General features: G+C 57.0%; 1 protein-coding gene across 6 annotated transcripts in view; it reads left to right on the forward strand.

Annotated features, from left to right (window-relative positions):
* Window positions 1-18,486, forward strand: part of Dpp6 (dipeptidyl peptidase like 6) — an 860,191-nt gene that overhangs the window by 445,509 nt on the left and 396,196 nt on the right. Inside the window, exon 1 of one of the 6 annotated variants that reach the window (XM_078040901.1) lies at window positions 9,674-9,997. The exons of the other annotated variants lie outside the window; for them this stretch is intronic. Within the exon in view, the coding sequence (XP_077897027.1) occupies window positions 9,992-9,997 (6 nt within the window). The 5' untranslated portion in view covers window positions 9,674-9,991. Of the gene's footprint in view, window positions 1-9,673; window positions 9,998-18,486 lie in introns of those variants that run through there. 6 annotated transcript variants of the gene reach the window in all.

Below are 18,486 nucleotides of genomic sequence, written 5' to 3' on the forward strand. Positions count from 1 at the left end.
TGTCTGCTCTCTGGAGCTGGCCTCTTCCTGGGTGTGTGATTGGGTTCGCCAGGACAGCAGGAGAATCCACAGGGAGTTTTAGCCCTGATACTCTGCAAAGCAAGCCTCCCCTGCCCACGCACCTCTGTCCTGGGTCGGGGGGCAGCTGTGGGCATCAGGGCTTACAGTGGGGCGGCTTCCTGGGACCCTGTGGTGCAGTGGTGTGATCCACGTTCCGCATGGTCAGAGTTAGAGGTCTGGGGGCCGGCGCTGCATGGGGTGGGGAGACCTGGGGAAGGTCCCGTCCTCGGGACACAGCAGCAGGGTAAGGCTGGCGGGTGGTGAAGGTGAGAGCACCCCAGGGCCCCGGGGATGCAGAACAAGGCAGAACGGGGCGTGCAGGGGTCCTTGTCCTGCCAGTGGGACAGACATCGGGCTTCCCAGTGGATAGAATGCAGAAGCAGAGGCAGGGGGTCACGGATTCGGTGTAGAGGGGGGTCTGAACGCTCTGCTGGCCGGCCTGTGTGGCCTGGCTAGCAGGGAGCCCCGGGAATCCTATTGATTCTGGACTAGCACCAAGGAACCGTCAAATACTAAAGCAGCTGAAGGAGAGGCTCGGTCTTTACGTTCATCCTGCAGTGAGGAAAGGGGAACCCCAAGACAGAGGTCACTCAGCGCCCAGGTACCTGCCAGCGGTGGGGGGCTCCAGGCTCAGACACACCTGCTGCCTCCTCTCACCAGCTCCCTTTCCGGAAAGGAAGGACCCCGAGGTCCCCTGGACAGAGGCCGGGTGGGCTGGGCGGAGCCCCCCCTCGGGCCGGAAGCTGGGTCTCTGCAGGCACCTGTTGGTTCCTGTCTTCTGAAGTCCACAGCCAGGGCTGGTTAGGAATACTGGGAACGGTGTTTCTAAACGTGGACAGCCCTGTGAGCAGGACCTTCCACGTCCACGGCTCCCCGCAGACGGGGGGTTCCTGGAAGGTTCTCCTGGGGAGTGGAGACGGTGGCTAATCCCAGGTACCTCAGGGAGGGCCGGCGGGGGACACTGGCGTCTTGTCCTGTGGACTTCTGCAGTGCCCCCATTAAAGCCTTGCTCTGTTCCTGATCTAACCAAGTTCTCTGTGCAGCACCTGCGTGTTCTCTGGGCAGCGTGGTCCCGTGGGAAGGCCAGCTTGGCCGGATGGTCCCGTCTCCACTGGCCAGTGAGGTGGCGTCGGGTCAGATGCTGCCAGCGAGCTCCCCAAACGTGCCTGGTTTAACATTTTACTGGTACAGGGCATGAGGAAAGAAATGTGGTGAGGTGGCCGTAGGTGCCCGTCACGGAGAGCCCGCAGAGCAGGGAGAGCGGGCGCTCGCAGAGGAAGCCCGGGGCAGCTGGTCCTCAGCATGGTCAGCGCATCCCAGATGCACAGAGCAAGGGAGGCATGTTCAGCAGTGGGGAAGCGGGTGGACATTTGTGGGGGGCACAGAGGACGTCTGGGCTTCTAGGAGACACACGGTGTTCACAAGCCCCGTGGGGCAGCGGCCGAGCAGATCCTGGGGCAGGAGCCCACCCCGCCAGGCTCTGCCACGTCGTAGCCCTCGTCTGCCACCATGTGCCGTGGGACCTGAGCCTGGTCAGCCTGCCCTCTGGACTCCGTCTCCTCCTGTGGGAGAGGAGTCATGACTCAGAGCCTGACTCGGGTCACCCAGCCATGGGGACTACAGGCACCTGTCACCTTCCCACAGGGAGCTCCTGCCTCCCCTGCCCCCGCAGCAGCCTTCCCTCAAGACCACGGACAGTCTTGAATGGCCGTGGATGGGGGGCAGCTGGTGACCAGCGACTCCCAAGATCCTGTGAAGTCCCCCGGTGGGGGTGCCGTCCTTGCTCTGGGTCCTGTCTGGGTTCTGCATAATTCTCTCTGCTTGCAGGTCTCTGGGGCCCCACAAATATAGAGCTGCTGCAGGAGCCCGAGTGGCACTGAGCAGGGTTGGGGACGTGCAGGCAGAGGTACGGTTTTGGAGAGCCTCCTCTGGCTACCTTGACTGGTGGTCCACTCAGAGCACAGGAGCCGTCTTTGTGGCATCTGTAGGAGGAACGTAAGTTTATTTTTTCCATGTCCCACCTGCTGGCTGGGTACAAAAGGTCTCTGCCAGTCCCCTGGGCATCCTGCTGGAGCTCCACTCTAGGCAGCTGGGTGGCTGTAGAGCACAGAGTGGGCACAGGAAGGAAGAACTCAGCTTAGTCAAAGAACCTCTCCGGATTTCACGTTTTTCCCCCTTGAACTCTCACTTCTTCCAAGATGGTGGTCTCACCTTTAGACACTCATTTTTAAGATTCAGAACAGAGCAGGAGGGGGTTGCTGCTGGATCAAGAAGGTCCATCTTTGGAAGACACCATGAGGGAGGGCCATCAGGCTGTCTCGCCCCTGGGCTCTTTGGGTCTGAGGCCGCCGAGGGCTCTGGGTGCCTGTCCTCTCTCAAGGTGTCCACGCTGATGACCACATGGCGCTTATCGCAGCAGGAGGGGTGGAATGCAGTGCTTTCTGGGGAGCTGATAGCCTGAGGAGGGATGGAGCTGCGTTGTCAAGGTCGGAAACGTGTGCCCTGTGTTTCCCAGCAGAAGGTCCAGAGTGCTGAGACCGTGGTGCGCGCATTTCGGCATCCCTTGGCATGTGCGCGTCTTGGGTAGTGGGCTGGCCTTACGTGGCCTTTCCTATGTTCGTTGACTTGAGTGCTGGGGTCTGCCAGCAGAGATCACAGGCAGTGACCAAGGAAGGGATCACAAACCGTGTTCTTTGCCATGCCTTAACCCAGTGGTTTTAGGTGTTGGCCCGCATCTGGCCACCTGAGACTGGGGTCCGGGCAGCAGGTGCGGGGAGGGTCTGCAGGCGGCAGTGCCAGCCATCTCCCAGGTGGTGCAGCTGTGGCTGCCAGCCACGGGTGCCTTTGGACAGAGAGGCCCACCTTGGTGACCACACGGTGTGTCCCCTGAGGATGTTGTCAAGTGCATGCTGAAGGGTTTCCACAGAAGCTCAGGGCCAAGGGTGGCTTGTCTATCCGTGGTGTGGGCTGCAGGTGTGCAGGCATTTTGGATCCTGGGTTTCATCCGTAGAGAAGCAACATGACGTCTTCTATGTGGAATTCTGTGAACAGTCTTTCTCAGCCGCATCTCTGAGAATGTGCCTCTGGTCCTCTCCAGCTCAGGCCGCCCCAGGCCTCCCGGCCGACTTGGGCCACACCGTCACCGGGAAGATGAACTCTGGCCTCTGAAGCCAGCTGCTGTTCTGGGTCCTGGGCCCTGGGAATGGCAGTCTTGGCCAGGGGCTGGCCGGGCCCCAGGGACAGCCACTCTTCGCTACATTCCAAGCCTGGCCCAGAGAACTGTGCAGATGCCGTCCGCCAGCCCGCCTGCCTGGTGAAGCGAGCCGTGCCTCCGACGGGTCCCGAGCATTCCCTTCAGTGGCTTTCCCAGGGGCGCTTCAAGCACATTTTGTTTTCTGTGTCTGGGAGGAGTGTCTGTCTGATTCTCTGTCACCCAAGACACGTTGACTCCTGGGGTTCTAGAATGGACTGTGGTTGGATGTGGCGTTGGTTCCTGGGCAGGCTTTAGGGTAGGAGGCAGACACACCGTCTCCTCTCAGCCCCTGGAAATGGCCTCCATCTGAGCCTGGCGACAGGTCTAGCCAATAGGGCGACGACCTCTAGGATTCCGTCCTTAAGTCATGACCAGCCGTCACACAGGCTGATGCTTCACACAGTCTCAAGCTGAGCTCCCAGGCTGCATTTAGATGGTTGGAGGCATTGATTTCTCTCCCTGAAAACTCACAAGATATCGGCTGCCAAAAAAAGAAAAAACCACCATGGGGGAAAGCCAGCTAATCCGCACGGCACCTGGGCGGCCACCGCGGAGGACGAGGTGTAGAATGTAGAATTTGTCCTCATTGTCAGGTGCACCAGGGATATGCAGATTGTTTTAAATCATTGTAGAAAACTGGAGTCAGAAAAACAACGACTTTCTCATGAAACTCAGAATTTGGGATTCAAAACCAGGTTCTGTCTGGTCTTGGGCAGTTCACCCAGTACCTAACTGTGTATCCTGTTAACCATCGGGGTCAGTCATCCTAATGCCCCTGTGTTTTGTCGTGACTTCTAGCAGGGCTTTTTTGGCCACGAGTACTCTGATCAAGAGTGGAACGGAAGAGGAAGTACCCAGATTCTCATTCCTTAATGTAGTCTGGCATATTAGAAATTAGATCGTCGTAGACTGTTTCCATAATACATCTCAGAATCATTTTTACAACTCCCTGGGGTAAATACAAAACAATTTTAGTGAGGAGGAGCAATTTCAGTTTTTTGTTCTATTGTGTGCTGCACTAATTTAAATTATTCTGCTCACTAGTATATTATTAGCACCTCATCTTCACAAAGAATTTTAAATATGGGCTGACTGGATACTTGTGGTGTTTGTATTCTGTTATACGTTTTAAAAATAGGGAAAGGGGAGAAAAAAACTGACAAGATTCTCTTTTGAATGCTGTCTTTTCCTGACTCCAGGGAAGTTTCTCTCATACTGTGTTGATTAGCCTTCTATTACTGTAAGAAAATACCTGAGATAATCAACTTTAAAAGGAGGAAAGGTTTATTTTGGCTCACAGTTTCAGAGGGTTCACTTCATGATCAGTTGGCCCTGATGCCTTTGTTGAATCACCACATCATGCAGGGAGCATGTGGCAGAGGAAACGTGCTTGTCTTGTGGTGGCTGAGAGGCAAAGAGCGAGAGAGAGAGGAAGAGGCCGGGTCTCAATGCCCCCTCAGGGGCCACCTCCAGTGACCTGCTTCCTTCCATTAGGCCCACCTCCTCGGAGGGCTGCGGGCTGGGCCACACCTTCAGCACCTGGGGGACACTTTGCCCCAGCACAGCATGTAACTCATTTTCTAGAACAGAGGCTTGGAGGGAAGGGGTGGGGTGCAAGAGGGGATGGCACCGCTGCCCTGCTCCCTCTGTAGGGTGCTGGGACACGGGCCCAGGGCCTGCCTGCAGCAGATCCCCACGACCACCCTCACGTCTGCCACCAACAGCACGCCCAGGGGTCCCTGACGCCAGCCCCAGGCTCAGGAGGACTTGCTAGGAGGACTCACAGCGCTCAGGAAGGCTTGCAGTCAGTGGCCAGCGTGTAAACAGACGGCGCTCACTCCTTTAGTGTCCCTTTGTGTTTCCATTTTGTCCGGATGCCTCCTAGCACCCGTGTGTCGGAAGTGGGACGACTAGTGGTGTGTCTCAAGGTCACAGACCTGAGGCTTCCTTGGTTTCCCTGTGGACTAAGGACCCTTTCTGCGTAACTGAGTGTTTGCAGAGGGCATCTGATAAATGTGCAAGGCCTCGGTTGGCATTTTCAGGGGCGCAATGTGCCCCGCAGTGTGTCCCCAGACAGGGGTGGTCTTCGGTCACCGTCCAGTGCAAACAGAAGACAGACGAACGTGGGCAGCTGTGGACTTGGGTCTTGGGCACGGACACAAGCTGGGCTTCCCTACTGCTGTCAAAGCCAGAGGGCGTCACCCACTGCCATCTAGAGGGGACCTGACCGACTCCAGGGCCCCTTCCCAGCCCCGGTCTGAAGCTGGCGCTTTTTACAGTTTTAAATATGAGGGACCTCAGGATCCAGAGGTAGGAAGGTGGTCCGCCGCAGTCGCAGGGCAGCGTGCCTCTGTCTGCACAGGATGTTAGGAGACCCCACTGGGGGAGGTCCCTGAGGGGGGCGCGGCTTTGCCTGCCCTGTGACCCCAGCCCCCCGCGACCTCACGCCCTCCCCTGCCTGGCGCTGGCTGGTTCCCAGGCTCCCTCCTCCTGGGTCTGTCAGTGCAGGGAGGTCGGGGAGCCCTTCCCCAAGCCCTGGCTGCTCACAGAGGGGAGCCGGGAGGACACTGAGCGGGACTGGAGCCGGGGAGCAGCACGCGCAGACCAAGAGCTCAGAATCTTCACGTGAAACTGGGAATGCGCAGCAGGTGGAGAGGAGAGAGGCGGGCGGAGGAGGGGAGGGGACAGAAGCCACAGGCTGGGCTCTGCCCTTGTCCTTAGGGTATCATCAGGAGCAGGTCACGGACACCAGCGTGGGTGGAGGCCAGGTGAGTGGGGCAGTTGGTGACAGTCCTCTCCAGGAGGGTCTGACTGTGGACGTTTACGTCAGCAATACCAACCTGGGCCCTCCCTCGGATCCAGGGAAGTAGTCTGACCCCTGTCTGAATGTAGAGCTCAACCCAGCAAGTACCCGTGGATTGTGGACTTCGGATCTTGACTTGAGTCCCAGCTCTGCCACCCACCAGCTGGTGGGAAAGCCAGAGCGACCCTGTGCCTGGAGCGTAGTAGCTGCTCACCAAATGCCAGGAGCCGGGGCTACCAGAGCAGAAGCACCCAGCAGAGTGCAGAGCTGGTCCTTGGTGTCCTGGGGTTCGCTCCAGCCTCACTCTGCCTCAGGGTCCCTTTCAGCTTGCTGGGTTCCTCCCGGTGTCATGGGCCAGCGAATCCCGTTCCTGGGGCTGAAAGGATCATTTCCCTTTTTCAGTATTCATGCTAGAACCCACCCAAGCCCTAGTCTGTGGTGCATGAGGGACGGGGAGAATCTCGGGGAGAGGTGACCAGCAGACTTCATGCTCTGGCCCCAGAACACTGTCTCCTTAGTTCCCTTCATGGGAAGCAAGGGACATTCGCTGTCACAGTTTTGTCATGGCTTATCCCAGTGACTGCAAGATGCCAGAACCAGGCCTCCCCACCCCACCCTGCTGACTCAGCCCATCAACAAGAGTGATCCTTAAACCCCAAACCCCCCGCACGGCACACCTGAGCCCTGAGTGCTTACTTCACCTCACAAATATCGATGTTTTGCCACTTACCGGCTGTACAAATGACCATTAAGATGATTTGTGGGGCACAGTACACACTGTTAACCCATAAATGATGTGCAGACGTGGGCCATAAACCATGACACTCAGGATCGGAGCGGCGCCGCGGTGGGCAGTGTTTCACATCTTAATAAACAATTACTAGAGCAGATTAAGAGTAAAAATCCATCCAGGAGGCCAGTAAATCAGACTGGAAACCGCAGTCCAGGTGCGGGCAGCTCGCACTGTAGCTTTAGGGAGCTCTGCCTCTGCCTTCCAGGGTTCCCGGCCGTCCAGGAACACAGGCTTCCTGGACGTGGTCCATACTGCGAATTCTGACTTGAGATTCTGCGGAGGATCGTGGGAAGTCGATTCTGCAACACGTGTGCGGTTGTTGGTGTCGATGGCTGTTAGTCTGGGGCCCTGGGATCTGGAGACAGTAGGGTGTTTTTTGGTCTCGGGTGGCTCAGGGGGACAGCCCACACCCACAGGCCCGGACACACGGTCTAGTCCTGCAGATTGGGGGACCCAGGAGGAGCTAGGCACCATATGAGTGCAGCCTCTTCACGTAGGACTCAGCCCTACATCAGAAAGACGGGAGTCAGGCTGAGATGAGGGCGGCAGAGCTGGACGGGCACACGCACGTTCTCCCTGGAGGGCTCTCTGTCCACCTCGCCTCAGTGGCACTGGGAGGAGGGGTAAAGGCAAGTGCCACAGGTGCCAGACAGGAGGGAAGGCCAGGGCGCTGCTGGGAGACAGAAGACAGTCCAGGACAGCGCCCAGCCACCCGCTCGTCTCACCAGCTCAGGGCCAGGCCTGCTGCGTCACCAGGATCCCCAGACCTGCTGAACAAGACACCCACTCCCCACGGGGCCGTGGTCCTCCAGCGCTGGCGGGGAGAACCCACCGAGGGCAGAGGGGCAGGGAAGACAGCCGCACAGGAAGGGCCTTGATGCAGGAGGGACACGTGGGGCAGGGACCAGGCTGCCAGGGAGTACGCAGGCCACCTGCAGAGCAGGGCCCCCTGTGCAGAACTGGACAGGCTCTGTCCACCTCACCCCATGGGTGCAAAGAAGGTGTCTGTGGGGCCAGAAGTGGTGCCTGGAGGTTGGGATGGGCCACCCTGGCTTTCTGGTGAGCGTCCAGTGCTGACCAGGAGCGGGGGTGAGCTAGGGGAAGCACTTAAACACCCCAGGGCCTCCAGTCCTCCTTAGAAACACCTCAGGTAGAGAAAGGCCACTCTTGAGGGTTGGTCCATCAGGTGTCCTTGTAGGGGGGCAGAGGAAGGGAAGCGGCTTCGAGCAATGTCCCATTCCTCTAGGTGCCGGCATACTGTCGGCCATGAACAGGATCCCGGGTACCTGGGTTGTACAAACCAGAGTGGAACTGGCGTCACCTGCACCTGACTCCCTGTGGCTCCTCCCAAGGTGTCCCCATTCCTTTTTAAACCGTCCACTTCAAACAAGCCGCACAGAAGTTTTAATTGGAGCATTCAGTAGCTCTCAGCCCTGTCACAGGAGGAACAAATGTGCCAATCCTCAGGGAGGGTGGTGCATGCCCAGAATCTGGATCGTCGTGAACTCTGGAGCTTTGGCAGAGCGGGTACCCAGTAGATCCCCGCAGGCTCCATGGCTGACCGTGGAATGGGCGTCCTGTCTATTCTGCACCCTGGCAGAGCTCAGGGACACTCTGCGGGCCTTCTCACCCTCCCAGACACCCAGACTCCCCCGGCGGCAGGTCTCACCCACCCAAGCTCTGAACACAGAGCCCCTCCCCAGGCGGGGAATGAGGAGAAGGTCCCCTGCAGCTGCACTCGCCTGCCCCAGGTGGACCCAGGGAGGTGGTGTGTGAGTATTAAGTGCCAGGTGAAGGCGGCCCCTGGTTTCCCCGGGTCCCCTCAAGGACCCACTGCCTGGGGACTCCTCCCCAACATTGAACCTAAGCCTGCTCTTCGGTCACCGCACCTTGGAGGTGACTCTGGGTGGCTCCATTTCTGCCTGAGCGAGACTGTGTCCCGTGTCCAGCAGACGCTCTGTCCCGTGTCCAGCAGATGCTCTCCATTGGGCATTCATCGTGCAGATCGCAGCCTCGACTCAGATGGCGAGATTCCTTGCCAAGGTGTCCCAGGGAAGGGGGGGCCAGGCTAGAAGGCGCTCAACGTTTTTCAGGGCTCCCTGAGTGGAGTTGTATCGGGTCAGTACTGTCCTTTCACATTTCCAAGCTCCACCTGGCCAGGGGGACTTTTCTGAGGCTCTTTGTGTGCCAGGGTCCCCCTGCCGTGCCCTTAGAGGAGGAGAGCTGCTGCTGGAGGGGTGAGGGGCCCTTCAAGACAGCGGAATAAGGAAGGGCCGGGAAACCGTGCAACTGACTCTGATTCCGAGAGACCTAAGCTCTGAGCACAGCTCCAGGAAGACGTCGGGGTTCCCATCTGTGAGCGAATGAAGCCAAAGGAAAACCAGAACCCGCCCAGGCAGGAGGCCGCTCCTCCGGCAGGCCCGAGGGTGGGTCCCTGTCCGCAGGCCACCTTTCTGGGCAGGGTGCTGGGGCTCCTCCATCTTATTTCTTGCCTCAGCACCAGAGTGCGACGCTCACCGTCCTGCCTTCCCAGCCTCTTCAGAAACAGCCCAGCCCTCCAGGGACAAAGCCCCCATTGAGGGGGGAAGCCGCCCGCCAGAGTGGCCTCTTTGGCACTCACCCAGTGAACTGGCTCCGTCCTCCTTGCCTCTTTGTCCCCTTCAGAGCCTGATCTGAAAGCCGATGTGGGAGCCCCTCTGTGCCCTGGCACAGCTGCTCTCATCCACGGCCACGCCCGTGGCTTCGTGGGTGCTGGCGGCCTCACTGTCCACCCGAGCGCTGGGGCCGGGCTGTGTCCCTGAGGCTGTCAGCATCCAGCATGGCCATCTAAGCCGCAGATTTCTAAACTTGCACCAGAAGGGATGTGAGCAGGCCGGATTGTTTGTTTCCTTTTAAATAAAGTGCTCCTTGTTGGTTGTGTGGGGCTGGTCCTCGGCAGTCACGGCCACCTGATCAGCATGCAGGGGCTGTAGGAAAGTGATGGAGGGGAGTCTCCTGCTTTTCCTTCCTGGAGATGTGGAGTGGCACGTGCCAGGCATTGGAATGAGGCTGACTCGGACTCGGACAGGACGGGAGCGGAGACATGCAGGTGACCGGCGGCCTCGGGATGACTTGTTTTGCTTGGTGGTTTGGCTGGTGGGAATGTTTGCCTGCCTGGGGCTGGGGGCTTTCCTTACGCTCTCCCTCAGCTTTGGTGCACCTCATCACCTGCTGCAGAAACGACCTTGATTCTCCAGAGTGTCCTTCAGGTTTCCTGGTTCACGGGCTGTGGCGAATGATTGACCCCTCTGGTTCTCATATCGTCTGTTTGTGTGTGTGTGTGTGTGTGTGTGTGTGTGTGTGTGTGTGTTTAAAAATAATGGAGACACAAATTGCTTTTCCTATGAATTTTTTTTTTAACAAAGCTGTGCTTAAGAAATGCTTGCACTACCTTTTAACAGATGAATGGGTAAAGAAAATGTGGTATATACATACACAGTGGAATATTACTCAGCCTTAAAGAAAAATGGACTTATGGCATTTTCTGGTAAATGGATGGAGCTGGAGAATGTCATGCTAAGTGAAATAAGCCAATCCCATAAAACCAAAGGCCGAATGTGTTCTCTGATATGCAGATACTAATTCACAATAAGGAAAGGTTAGCTAGGGAAGAGTGGAGGTACTTTGGATTAGATAGAGGGAAGTGAAGGAAGGGGAGGGAGTTTGGGGGAAGGAAAGATAGTAGGATGAATCTGACATTATTACCCTGTGAACATTCATGACCACAGGGCTGGTGGGATTCTACATCATGCAGGACCAGAAGGATGCGAGGTCATGCTCCATTTATGTGTGATGTGTCCAAGTGCATTCTATGTCGTGGGTAAGTGGTCAGAACAGATTTTCATAAGAAATGCTCACGTCATCCTCCAGGTGTTGCGTGTTGCGGCAGGGTGATGACAGCTGCGGTGACACTGTTCATCTTGCAGTCAGTGCAGTTGGGGGAGTGGCCGACGTGCCTTATTCCCACTAATACGCCCCCATTTCCTCATCGTCACTGGTCACTGTCCCCTTCCCCTCAGAGGACAGCGAGCTTGGGCACTGTAAGTCGGTGGCTTCAGTCCTCCAGGCAGGGACAGCATGGAACCCATGTTGGCCCCCAAATAGTGGCCCTGCTCTTGGTGGCCCTAGGAATGGCATTCCAAGTTGACAAAAACAAAAAACAGCAAGAAGTGGCCTCTGAGGTGGCCTTTCCTGAGCCTGGACTCTTCCAGCATGCAGATGGACATGAACTGAGGTGGTGTCACCTGGACGTTCAGGACGCCGTCTCCCGTGACTGACTTCAAGGCTGTCATCGTGGACACGGGTATCCAAAGTTGCTGCTGTGACGGAGCACACTTGAATGCACGCACACTCCAATGCCTTTCTCTGTCCCTCCTCTGGTATGTAGAAAACACCAAGAATACTTATAAAAGATGCCAAGAGGGCTCTTCAGCAAGGCACTGGACAGTGTCCTGATGCCCAGGGTCCCATGTTCCTACCCTGCACTTGGGTTTTGGCCTTGGGCACCCTCCGTCCTGTCCCTTGTCCCTCTGAGGCCGGCATGGTCATCAGGGAGGAGGTAGCTGGGTGGGGCCCATGGAGGTGACCATCCTGAGATTCCTTTTGTTCGGGTTTTGGGAGTGGGACTTACCCAAAGGTGCTTTGTGACAGTCTCTAATCAGAGAAGCCAGACCCCTCCCTCCAGGGTCAGAGTTCCCTTTGCCCTCCCACCCTCTGCCAAAAACCAGTGCAGACGTGAGACCCCGAGTCTTCCCTGGGAGGGGCATTGCCTTGCTGGAGAGGAAAGTGTGATCATCTGGGGGGCCGATGGAGCCAAAACCCGCGAGAACATCTTAGGGCTTTGGTGCCCTCCAACCCTGCACAACTGCTGTGACTCGTGGGGGCTGAGAATGGATTAGGTCACCATTTTCCTTCCAATGCCAAATTTCCAAGTGACAGTAGAATCGCTGCCACTGCCCAGGAGTGAAGGACAGGCTGCCCCCCAGAGGCTGTGGGGAGAGGCTGCGGGGAGAGGCTGCAGGCAGATGGTCTACGTGGGGGACCCGGGTCCTTGAAATGATCAGTGTCTTATCGAGCAGCCAGTGTTTACTTCTTAAAGCACCTGAGATGGGACACAGGACGTCAAGGGGCCGGTGCTGGTGTGTTTGGAACATGAACTTTAAAACCTGCCTCATAACTGACGTGAGGTGAGGTTGCACCCCAGGAAAGGGACTGCAGATGGCTGAACGGAAACAGGCTGCGTCCCTGGAGGGAGGTTGGTGTTGCTGCAGGCGTCCTGCCCCCTCGGATCACTGTGAACCAGCACTGCACTTTACAGACGACCCAGCAAGTCTCAGCAAGCACAGGAATCCCAGGACACAGCCACCAAACAGCTGGCCACGGTCCAAACAAAGGCCTGTGTCCAGGCACTCTTCTCCCTGTCTTCAGCAGGGGCGTCCTCTGTCCAGGTGCTGAAGTGGAGGTGGATGGAGTCTGGATTTCTAGAGGCAGGGGTCTCAGCGGGGTCTGTCACCGGGTGCCAGGTGTGAGGTCCCACAGGCAGGGGTCTCACATGCCTGCAGGGAAGGTGTGACTGACGTGTCATGCCTCTCCTCTCCACAGGAGCTGTGACGTGGAGGGCGGGCAGGGGCGCTCGGTCCCCTTCTCCTGTAACCCTGGTCAATTGTACCAGGGTGACTTCCCTCTGGCTGTCCCCAGCATGCCACTCCTGCCACATGCCTCCCCGGCGTTGGCCTGCCTCTCCAGCCTTGTTGGCCATCTGTGAGGCAGGCTGCCGGCCAGCTCGAGCGAGGGGCGTGAAGCTCGGGAGGCAACAGTCACCTGCTTTCTCCATGGACATGACCCACGGAGGTCAGCCATGCCCCGTGCTTCCCTCTAAGGAGAGGTTCTAAGTCCTGCTCCAGCTCGGGACCAGGGCGTCACCAACGGTGAGCCCCAGCCCCAGCTTCCAGACTCAGCCGCCCGAGTTTCCCGTCTGGAGGGGCTGGGCTCATTGTCCACTCAGCAAAGAGCTGGAGAACGGGGGATGGGAGACGGCAGGGTGACTGCCAGAGCCACAGAGACAGCCCGCTCTGAGAGGAGGGCCAGAGCGGGGAGTCCGGTGGGCAGTGTGGCCTGCTCTTTTGATGGCCTCCGGACTCTCCTGCCTGCCCTCCTCCCCGCCCATGCGCCCCCTGCTCTTATTGACCGGTGCCCCCTGTGTCCACGCGTCTCTTAGTTTTCTCTCGTGTCCCCCACTTAGGAGCACAAGTGTGGAGGGGTCTGTCTGATTGGGTCCCCAGCCTATGTCCATGGGCGCTTCTGTCAGCCCGGAAGTTGACCTCATCAGAAGACCCTCCCCACGCTCCTTGTTCTGACCCTGGCCCCACCTCCTCCCTGGCCATCTTGCCCTGCTGCTTACGCCCTCCCACATCGCCTCCCTAGGAGCTGGCGCTCAGTGCCTGACACCTCTGTGTCTCCTCCTCCTCCTCAGGCACGAAAGGCCCGTAACCTGAAAGGGTCACTGTAGGGGTTAAGTGGTGTTTCCTGGCACCGGAAGAAACGGGAGTGGCCCTCGCGGCTGTCTCTGAGCCTGGGCAGCTGCGTGCACCATGTGCTGAGACACCATGCTGGGGAGAGACCACAGGGCCTCCTTGTGCAAGTGGAGCCAAGAGGGGGACTCTGCCAGCATCTCACACTCTCGCTGCAGCCCTGTGTCCTGAGGGACCCCGAGTGGCCTGGCCACACAGTCGCCTTGTCCTCAGCTCAGGGCAGTTTGAAGATGCCCCTCATGTCCAGCTGTGCCGCAGGGTTGATGCTAAGGTTCCAGCACATTCTGCGCCTTGTGTGGTCATTTGTCTTAATGCATCAAAACAAAAGGTCGTCGGGGACCCAGGGAAACCTCGGCTCGCTCACTGTCGAGCCTGGGCAGAAGGAACTGGAAATCTGGTTCTCGGGGAACTCCACCCGCAGTAGACTCTCCCCGGTTCTCTGCCTGGCCACTCTTCTGTGCAGATTGATGCAAGGGTAATGCAGTCACCGCCTCACTCCGGGGGCCCTTTTAATTAGAGCGCTGTCTGCACACACCCTTCTCACTCACAGATGGCCCCGTGCCGTCGCCGCACGTTACATTGTTACCAGTGACCAAACCCGGGGCTTTGGGAGGATCTCTCCTTTGCAGATCCTGTGGAGTACAGAGGACTGCTCCCGAGTCCAGCTTGTTCCACTAGTCCTCACGTGGGTTCACACGCAGAGGCTTTGAATTCTCAATCTAGGGTTTAAAAAATGTGAATGGTTGTGAATCAAACAGAAAAGATCAAACCAGCCTTTCCTATCCCTGGATGCAACTGTGGGTTTGAAGAGTGATGTTTTAGGCAGAGATTAGTTTTCAGAACATTCAAAGATTCCACTGATAATATTTGCAAATCCTTTCATATGCATGGAAAATTAGCAACTAAATCTGGCCATTAAAACATAATCTTTATTTGACCAAAGCATGGTATAAAAATGGAATAAACTGTAATTTATCTTAGCTGACAGCTAATTACCTGCAAGTCTGATTAAAGGGAAAACTAAATTTACTTAATTAGTGTTTTGGTGTTGAGTCTGTGTACATATAAATATGCCTATCTGTTCTTCTACATGAACATTGCTAGAAATAAATCACCATTTTCATTTGGTCCCATTCAAATGCTGCCAAACTGGGGACCTCAGAAGAATGGGGATCCACTCACAATGGGAACAGGTGTTGGCGGACTGTGAGCCCATGAGGAGGGAAGAGCTGTGGAAGCAAGCACGGGATGTTCACGGCCAAGGAGTTCTCTTCTCCCCAGCGGCGCCTCCTCTGTCAGCCGACTTGTGGAGTGGCCCGGCCCTGCCAATAAATCCTGGCACAGTTGGGCAGAAATCTGCATATAATTAAGCCCCCGAGGCGAGTGGGCTTTGATGGCTCAGGAGCTTGTTTAGAAACCCTCAAAAGCACTTGCTCGTTAGGCGTGGCGTGGACAGGGTTCCTATGCATGGTCTGCAGAAGTCGGCAGTGCTGCGGCCCGCGGTGGAGAGGCTCCTGAAACTGTCTCGGCTTCTCCCACAGGCACCGTCGGACAGCTGCGGCCCAGCTCAGGGCTGTAAGAAGCCCTCTTCCTTGCTCAGCCTCGGGAAGATGAGAGCTCACATCATACAGTTTTAAAAGTGATCTGCAAGTCGCAGATTTTGACAACTGTTTCTGAACTAGAGAGGATATTCTTACTTATATGGAAGACCTACCCACAGTTCCGTGTCACACTAATGAAAATTGGGCGAAAATACCGGTTTTAGAAAGCATTGGAAGTTTCAATCAAAGTTCATAAAGAAATGAAAATCTTAATTAAATCTGAAACTCTGCTTCCCAGGTCTGCGGTTTTGGATCATTTTTAATTCTCACAAAACTCTCTCTTTGAGATAGAACACACGTGGCAAAACAGCCAGTTATTTAAAGGAGAGCATCCGGGATCAGTGCCAAAGCCCATGAAAGTCACTCGAGAGCTGTGGACGTGGATGCAGGGGGCTGCCACGTCCTCACTGCAAGCCAGGGTCCGCTCATTTCATCGTCCTCACTCTTCTGAGTGGCAGGATTGTCCCCCATGATTGGCAGTTCTCCACAATCACCGCATCGACAGTGTTTCTGAAATTGCAGGTGGAAGCTGAGATGCCGAGTGGCACTCATACTGGGAGCCTGGGAAGGACCGTCTCCAGCAGATCCTCAGGATGGTCTTTGCCCTTTGCCCAGCCCCTGGCCTGAGGCTGAGTATAGATACTTGGTCACTTTCCGACTCGTCCCTGTGTTTGCCACTTGACTGAATGGCCCCCAGGCTACACGACACACAGGAATGGGATACAGTTGTCCAAGCCGTTTGTCCTTTGGAGCCATGGACAACACTGGATGCTGTCCTCTTCTGTGTCCTTGTCTGGTAGTGGCCCTTGGTGATGGTGAATGTGGTCTCAGTCACCCGTTCAGCTCACCATGAGAACAGGCCTGGTCAGGGCCACCCCCCAAGGGGGCCGAGAGCAGACCACGGAGACGTCCCATGAACGTCTCTCTCGGGCCAAGAACAAAAGGGCGGGAGGATGTGGTTTATGGTGCTTTTTTGCTGATGTTGGAGGGGAGCGGGGTTGGAGTGTGCAGCTACACACGGCCACACTGGCTTGACTCGGACGTGATTGCCTTACCGGGCCGGGGGTGCGGTGCTGAGAATTGCCAGGGCCGCTGTGCGGACGGCTGTTTGTGGATCGTCTCCAGGAGATGGTCGGGATGATATGGTTTTTGGAAAATAATAAACTTCCCGTAAGTCGCTCCACGTGTGGCTGGCAGCTGCCTGGGCTGGCGCCCGCGCTCCCGAACCTCGCCTTATATGGCGTGACCCATCAGGGTGCTGTGCTCAGCTTCTCTGCCCAAAACCCCAGTGCGGAGAAGACATCACATTAGCAGAGGCCAGATTCAGACTCCAGTCATTTATACTGAAGTACACCCAAAAACAAGTGTTAGGACTTTTTATGTATTTTTCGCGTGGACGATCTTTTGAGTCGGTTCTGGCTGGAGTTGCCTGCCGTCCCCGACAGGCAGGTCAGTGCTCACCCCAGAGGATGCTGGGACGGCAGGCCCCACCTCCACCCTCAGGAGGGATGACGCATGTCAGATGCACAGACCTGTGACACAGCCAGGGCTGCAGGAGGCAGATGAGTCACGGGTCACTTTTCCTGAAGGATACAGAGGGGCCTCTACCTGGGGCTGATGGACAGTCAGCCTGGGCTGGAGCTGCATGGAGTTTGGGGAGGGGAGAAAGGGGTAGACCCAGACCTAAGACAGAAGTTGAAGGCGGAGGCTTCTCAGTGCCTGGAGCGTGGCAGTGTCTTCTGTTCTTGGACAGGAGCTTGCTCATCCTGTCCCGCTGCCATGCTGGGCTGCTCAGGGGAGGAGTCAGTCCTGGGTGTAAATCAGTCCCCAGCCTCCCGAGACCTGGGCTGGGTATGGGAACTGAGTCATTAAGTGTGTCCCTGGCAGTCCCTGCCCTACAGAGGGCCTGGCCCAAGTGCCAAACCGGGAGCCAGGCACTGTTCCCGAGGAGGTGAGGAGTGGTGGCCTCCTGCCTCCCCCACCCCAGCCTCTAGCTGGAGGAATCCCTGCCTGCCTGTTCCCAGGGGAAGGACACGGGCTCCCAGCAGGACACAGCCTGCAGGGCAGAGGAGCTGCCACGTGACCATGGGGCTGTTTAGGACGGGGCCGTGGTGAGGAGGCCGACCAGTGTGCCCACACAGATGACAGGGGGCACCCCTGGGGTACAGCCGGGCAGGACTCCAAGCCTCATGCCGAGCCGCGGGCTGGGTCCCTGCTGCCTCTGAGCACTGGCTTCTCACCTGAGCAGGGCGTCCGAGAGGCCCCTCTCCACCCCGGGCCTGGGGGGCCTGGCCTGGAGGTGGCCAGGCCGGCTGCAAAGTGGGCATGAGGCTGAAGGCGTGGGAGACACCCCAGTCCACCCCTGACCGCCCCCTCTCCAGCACTGCCCCTCCCCTGCTGCTTCCACAGTGTGACCTGGTCAGGAAGGACCCCAGCAGAGGAGACGCACACACACAGTGTCGAGGCCCTGGCTCCGTCTCTTGTCCTTAAGCACAAGCTGTTTAAGGACTGATCTAGGGATCGGCTCCAGGGTCCTTTAGTGTGTAGTTTGCTGTGTGAACCAGGCACTGAGCAGCTTTCTTCTGCCTCCGTGCATTTCCATGTTAGAGATGTCAGCGTGCTCAGCAACAGGGGGCCCGGAACAGGACGTCCAGGCATGCTCGGGGCCTGGCCCTGGCCCAGTAGGTCCAGCATTCCCAGATAGCTTCAGACCTGGGGCCTTGCCTCATCATCTCTTGGGTAAAACTTGCAGTAAAGTTCCTTTGTTCTTCCTTGTTCAACTGCTTTATTGTCTTCTAACAAGAGCCTGGTCAGATTCAAAGTGCAGTCGTCCCTCAGGATCCACGAGCGGCCAGTGCCAGGATCCCTGCAGACACAGGAATCCGGGATGCTTGAGTCCTTCTGTGGCATGCTGTGGTATTTGCCTTTACCCTCTGCTCATCCACCCTTGATTTCAGTAATCTCCAGGTTGCTCATGCCGTCTAACACAGGTGGATGCTGTGTAAGTAATTGCTGTGCTGTATTGATTAGGAATAATGACAAAAAGGGTCTGTACACGTTCGGTACAGAAAGTACAGTGCAGAGGCAGGTTGGGGGGGTGGATTTGGTCCAGGAGGACGAGGTGCTGGGCCCTGGAGAGTGAAGCTGGCTGCGGCCTGCGGCAGTGCGGGAGAGCGCCATTTCCTCTACATCCTTCCTCACCCTCTCGCGCAGGGGTTCAGGCTGAGCAGTGTTCTGACGGTGTTTGGCCATTTGGGTAGAGGTGTGCCAGGGCCTCTCTCGTTTAATTCCTGTTTCTCTGGAGGCTGGTGAGCACCTTGCCTATGCTTACTGGTGGCTTCTGCAGACAAGTACCTAGGCCAGTTCTTGTTTTTGTTTTTGTTTACTGCTGGTTGCTTTGGGTTGCC

The sequence above is a fragment of the Ictidomys tridecemlineatus genome, chromosome 2 (genome assembly GCF_052094955.1).
Source record: "Ictidomys tridecemlineatus isolate mIctTri1 chromosome 2, mIctTri1.hap1, whole genome shotgun sequence".
In the NCBI taxonomy this organism is placed as follows: domain Eukaryota; kingdom Metazoa; phylum Chordata; class Mammalia; order Rodentia; family Sciuridae; genus Ictidomys; species Ictidomys tridecemlineatus.